General features: G+C 41.7%; 1 protein-coding gene across 1 annotated transcript in view; it reads left to right on the top strand.

Moving 5' to 3' along the window:
* The window catches only part of TAF4B (TATA-box binding protein associated factor 4b), a gene marked incomplete at its 5' end in the record, with an annotated part of 118,258 nt that overhangs the window by 78,427 nt on the left and 33,135 nt on the right, over nucleotides 1–6,696 (top strand). Inside the window, one exon of the mRNA XM_019541568.1 lies at nucleotides 5,557–5,682. Within this exon, the coding sequence (XP_019397113.1) occupies nucleotides 5,557–5,682 (126 nt within the window). The remainder of the gene's footprint in view (nucleotides 1–5,556; nucleotides 5,683–6,696) is intronic.

Raw genomic sequence — 6,696 nt, forward strand, 5'->3', positions numbered from 1 at the left:
ATGTTTAGGTTAGAGATCAGAAGCCAATATTTTACAGTTAGGGTGGCCAGAATCTAGAACCAACTTCCCAGGGAAGTGGGCCTCGGCGCTACCTTGGGCAAATTCAAGAGGAAGTTGGATGATCATCTGTCTGGGGCCATGTGAACACAGCATTCATTCCTGCCTGTGGCAGGGGGTCAGGCTAGATGATCTGTTCAGGTCCCTCCTGACCCTAGCTACTATGAAACTACCTGGGGCAAAAATATGCGCACCCAGGGAGAAAATCTGGGGCGCCAACCCAGACTACTCTCACTGGGAGATCACAACCAGAAGACCAGCAGCAGTGAGGACAGGTGGAGTCTTGGGAGTACAGGTCGTTGGGGATGATGTCCAGCTCTATGGCAGCCTTGTGAAGGGTGTGCTCAGCTCACTGGACCTCTGCAGTTGAGGTGTAGCCCAAGGCACAACTCTGCACAGCAGTCACCCACACCAACGCAGCAGTCACCACCAAACCACTTCCACCTCGTTCATTTACCATGCTTCTATCACTTTCTCACACACACCAGACTCAGATGGTGACCGGCTCTGTTTTGTTCACAGGACCTTCTCAGCACCCACACAGACACTGGCCAACACACTAACCCCTGACTGAGCAACAGACGGACCCTTGCCACACCCACAGGCCACACAAGGCCTTGTATATGAAAAGTGCACACAAACCCACTGGGTTCTGCACCTGGCATACTTTTGTGCACTAGGCACTCTTTCAGCTGACTGAGTATGCTCCCAAGTAGGAGGTTATCCAAAGTTCAACAAACAGCCTATGTAGGTGATGCACCTGCATGTATCAGCTGCTCCCAGAACCAGCCAAACAGGTGAGACTAATGCCATGCAGTGACAACACATAGGATGGTCACGGGGATGCAGGTGCACCCCTTGAGAACACTGGTGCACCTCCTGACAGCAGTGTTCCCAGGCAGGGGGGGCAGGTGAGAGCACTGGTGCCCCCTCTTTCCCCCACCCCCGACAGTGCTGGCCAGGGAGTTCAGGCACCAGGAGAAGGGGTCCCGCTGTGGTGGATCATGCTCACCCGGAAGTGCCAGCGGGACACTGGGAAGTGCCAGAATCCCTCTTCTCTCCCCCCCCCCCCCGGTCACTGAATGTCCACTGGGGGTGGGGGCAAGTGTCCCCCCTGACTTAGGCACCAGTCACCCATGGTGCCATGGACTTGGACCCAACCTTGTCTCCAGCCCCACAAAAGTGTGACCACTGCTGTGCTACAAAGAGTGTCCCAACTCTTACAGATAGTGTATGCAGATTATAAAGGAAGGGAAGCAAACTGTTTTAGTAGCTGTCACCTTGTTATGTGGTGCTGTGATGCTTGGGATACAGGAACAAGAAGAGAATGCGAGTGAAAGCATTCATATCCCAAAATACGTTGGTCACTAAGCAAAGCAGAAGTGTACAATGTGGCTGTGTGCACATTATTTTTTTTTTTCCTCTTGACCCAATTCTTCCCAGGACATAGTCTTTTATATGAACTTTCACTTGCAAAGTAAATTAGACTCTTCAACCTACTAGATTTCTGAGGGAGTCACAGATTAGTTACAGGAGAGTCAGTAGGTCTGACTGACTTAAGTTTGCTTTTGATAATAGTCTCAGTATCTTCATGAAGGCATTTAGGTTGTCATGATGCATTAGAATATAGTTCTCATGTATAAGGTGGAAACTTAGAGAATAGAACAGGACTAAAATACCAACTTTCAACGTGGAAGGTTAATAGTAAAGTACCCACCCAAGGCTTCTCCATGATTGTCTCCTTAATATATATATATATATATATATATATGAACAATGCAAATAGAGCTATAGAAAAACTTAAGACGGATCCATATAGGTAACAAAATTAAAGGATTTTAAAGAACATCCGAAGATCCCAGTGGTCGTAAATGATACAAACGTGTCTGGAAGAAATCAGTGCAAATGAGCCCAAGGTAACAAAACTAGTTCAAATTGCTCCTACATTTTGATGGGCTCTAATTATAACTACATGTGAGGGAGAATTCTGGGCATCATTGAGCTACTGACAAATGTGAAACAGCAGTCAAAAATGTCAAGTTAGGTTGCATCATGGAGCTGCTACAAGCACCTTCATACTTTGTTATTAAAGCAGTAGTTCAGCCTTTTTATATATGGAAATAGTAGCATATCTCCCCCAGAATTTCAGCACTTATAGTCTAGAATGACCTTTTCAGCAAGTTACGAAATATGAGAATATGGGGAAATGGTTGCTATTTGGATTGGTGTTCCTACTTTCATATTTTGCAGCTTATTCTGCATAATTGACATGGCTGATCCTTCTTATAAGGAAGTTTAAAGCCCCTTCAATTTAGTTGCTGGTCTGAGCTAAACTAACCTTTCTCCTCCTGAAAGGGCCTCTTGTTTGACTTGGTTCCACTGGACCCAGGGTGCATTCTGGGAACTGGTATACCAAATCACAGCTGCTTCAGTCAGAATTCCCATTTATTCTCAACTGCATGAGGATCAAGTAAGGAAATAAGGAGTTGCATATAGAGTACATGGTTGCTTTTGAACTTGTTGCCACGTATGTTCCCACTGAAGGTACATATAAGACTCCTCTCCAAACTAGCAGTTGCAGAGACACTTTAAGGGAAATGTGAAAACATCTTTCATGTATGCATGCATGCTTGCAAAATTAAGGTAGAATATTTGCAGTGTGTTGGATGCATGTTAACCTTTCAAGCTAAACTGCACAGATGTTTTTTGCAGTGGAAATTACTTAACCCCCCCCTTCCCCCCTCCCCCAAAGAAAAGAGTAAACAAACTTGCACTGGAGTGGAGAACTGTAAATATCCCATAACAGAACACGCAGATGTAAGATTCAGTAAAATGCACTTTTTTTCATCCTAGTCTGGAAACAGTCTTGTCAACCAGATGGTTCTTTATTTTGCCTTTCAATAAATTCCAGAGCAAATTTTCTCAATTTGAAGTAATGTGCCCACTGCCCCCTTCAGACTGCCAGCAATGAAAACTCAGCCTAAGAACTGTCAACCTAGCTGTACTTTCTAACTTGTAATAGATCAGTTCATAAGCAAATCGGATTTGGTCTTCAGTAGCACCTTTGCAGCCTCATAATCTTCACTGTAATTGCACAGATCTGACTCAGGACAGCTTGGCCATGTATTGGGCCTATGAGTTGCACTGAGATGTGAATGAGAACAGAATCTTACTTGCTGCCCCATAGCTGTATTGCACTGCCAACAGGAGTACATTGCAGGAAGTTTTGTCACTAAAATATGCTGAATGCTCATGAAGAGCAGATATTTGGAATTAACTAAGTCCTTTTTTTTTTCTTTTCATATTTCATATGCAGAAAATATTTGCTCTTTTTTCCATTAAAGACCTGCTTTCTCTGCAGGCATTAATGGACTGAACTGGTCTAATGAAAGGCAGTTCTTTGCTCTAGTTAGTTATTAAATCTTCTTTTGGGCACTTCGGGTTATATCTCATATTCCTAACTTTCAAAATAAAAGGTCTTCAGTTCAGCTGTAAAATTTACATAACTAACTTTGTCTTGTGTGGGGTTGACCTCTGTTATCCCACGGTCAATTGTTCTAAACATTCATGCGATCATTTCCATCTGTTTTTAACAGGTAACCTTTTTACTTAGCATTTTAAAGCTATATTTATACAGGATGGATTGTAGACTGCTACTTCAAAACAAATAGTAGAGCAGGAGTGAGAATAGGATGCCTTCTGTAGGGATCAGTAAAAACTAAAGCAACAGAATATGGTCAACAGGAATAGAATAGGAAGGAGCAAAATGCTGGTCAAGGCTGCTTCTGGATTGCTTCCTTCAGTTGCAAACTTTGGAATAGGGACTCTCTCTTACATTCTTATCAGTACATCTCTGCTGTGTGAATGCAACCCCAACATGCTGCCACACCAAAACAAATCTCCTGAGGAATTTGGGGTGTGCACAGGAAGAGAGAGAGAAATTGGTTAGATTAGAGGCTGTTGTTGGATAGGATTGATGATTGAAATATAGATTTTTAGGGTACTTTTTGTCAAGTCTTGGAAGTAGGAGATGCGGCGCAGACACAAGATTCCTCCTGTAGAACAGATACAACTACAATGTTAAAAATGAAGCAAAATAATACATCAGTCCTGCTGAAATAAATCCACACTTGTTATAGTTATTTGTGCCTTTTGTTTAACTCTTTGGGGATAATTCTTTTCAAAAGGCCTTATACAAAAGGTAAGGTATACCCTCCTGCTGTCCTAAAGTAATATTGTACGTTACTGCGAAGTGGTTAATATACAGAGACAACTCTGAGAATATTTGCTTATCAGGACTCTTCCTCATTGACAGACAAGCTGGGCTTAGGGGCAGCCTGGGAAAGGAATGGGTGAAGGTTCCTGGATTATATATGTAAGGGATAGAAGATGAGAACAGGGCAACGGAATGAGGATTAAAATGTGTGCAGTTGGCAGTGATCTAAAAAGTATGTGGCAAAAAGGAAAGCATTATACAGAAAACAGAGTAACTGCAAAACTCAGGAACGGGAGATGGGAAGAAGCTGGCACAGAAGGCACTACATTAATATATCTAGAATGAACAGGAAACAAATAATTTGATCTTCTCCAATGCTTTCTGGACAGCACATGGCTTATTTAATATTATGAATTTTGAAGAGCAGAAGTAATGAAAATTAGTCTTCTGGCCTGCACATTTTAAATTGGCTTTTACCCTTTCTAGCTAGGAAGGGTAAAAGTACACTTCATTCAGAAATCTCAGTTGGGGGGAAATGATGGCGTAGGTCATTAATGCATACTAAGGAGCCTATTCTTACCTTAATGCACACAAGTCCTGTAGCTACCATGAGTATTAATGGGAATTAAATGCATCTACTGAAGTGAAAATATATTCCTGAAACTGTAGTGAACAGTAGCTAATGTGCACTCTTGCTTTCTCAACCTAAATGTGTTTTAGCTGGTTCTAGAAAAAGTCTCCTCTTCTGCACCAAGAAGGCTTAAATTCACGTTCTAGAATAACTAGCTGAAAAACTGACACAACATTGTAAAATTTATATTGTGCCATCCAGTGTGTACTTTCTCTGTGTAAGAGAACATTCTAAGCAGGTGAGGGAATGGACTATAGATGTATCTTATCTTGCGAACATTTTAGGTTTCCAGAAAGTTTGCCCAGGCAGAAGGCAGCCTTGCATAAGGGTTTTTTGTTGTGGGGTTTTGTTGGTTTTTTTGAGATTTGTTTCAGATTGCTTCTAAAAAACAAACCATTAGGCTTTAACTTTTGCTATACAGTGAAGGTGGGCAAATAAAGGAGCCAGATGCTGATAATGTAAAAGAAACATAGCTCAATGCAGAGGATACAAGTAAATGTATGTAGATTCTCTCATCTGATTTTTTGAGAGAGAAATTAATAGGTTTTGGAAAAGACAACACAGTTTCTTCCCATTAAGTTTTTGTTTCAGGACAGGCTTTTAATACATGTAAAGGCTATCTCAGTTGCAACAAAAGTCTGTCTTTTTTCAGGAGAACAGTAAGTACATAGTGGCCAGTGACACCAGAGCACAGCTTAGGTTTCTTGAGAAGCTGGATCACATGGAAAAACAAAGAAAGGATGAAGAGGAACGAGAAATGTTGTTACGAGCAGCCAAGGTGAGAGAATTTTATCAGCCTTCAAAAAAAAAAAAAAAAAGCTTTATTGAATTGCCAAGTATCCAAGAACATCTGTGTTTTTCTATTTCACGCATATCAACCCACTGACCTTTACGTAAGAACAAGGAACCATGTTAGCATGGCTCACCTTTGGAAGGCGTCTTCAGGTTTATACCTTTTTAAGGAATATTGCTATTCAGTTCACATGAAAGCTTCAGAGTGCATCTATCTCCATGTCCCTATATCTTTACTACATTGTCCAGGGGTTTTGAACTGCTCTGTGGCACACCATCTAAGGAGAAGTCTGATCAAAATCAACAGTGGCCATGAATATTCTTAAGATCTTTCAATCTTAAAACTGTACTACAGGTAATAAACAAATGCCTGTTTGGGGGTGTTCAGCCCTACTGCTAAAGATTTAAAAGAGAGAGAGAGGCTTATTTATATTCATAAACAGGTGTTTTTGTTTCTGGGTCTAGCTTGCTTGCTTTTCTCAGTACTTTATGCCATGCCCTTTCAAAATGTTGGTTCAAGCTGTCTTGGCTGACATGGGCATTTCTGCTGGGGAAGTGTGATGCCTTGCTGACTGTATATGCTATCCAGTCAGATTGGAGGGGTGAACCATCTCTTGGTCTGATTGTGACCTGGCTGGATCATAAATAATGATCTTTTCCCAAAGTATCTTGTGAATGTTGCTCCTCTATGTGACATGTTTATCTTGGCTCCATTTGATTTTTTTTTTCTTTTGTTTAAATAAAAAGCTGGAGCTGATATTCTGGAATTGCTTGGGAAGGAGTGGACTCCAGCCCTACCAGGATCTCCTTGTACATACTCAAGAACAAGTTCTCTCTTTCTTTCTCTCTTTCTTTCTCTACTTCCTGTCCTTTTTAAGTATCTGCTGTTGACATGAACATCATCATGCCTAGACTGGACCTGACTGACAGAGTTAGCATCATTTTTAGCTTAAGCTTCCTTCAGGCTAGAACGGAGGCAGCAAGGCCAGATGAAGAGAAG

Source organism: Crocodylus porosus, unplaced genomic scaffold (assembly GCF_001723895.1).
Source record: "Crocodylus porosus isolate Cpor-Errol unplaced genomic scaffold, CroPor_comp1, whole genome shotgun sequence".
NCBI lineage: Eukaryota > Metazoa > Chordata > Crocodylia > Crocodylidae > Crocodylus > Crocodylus porosus.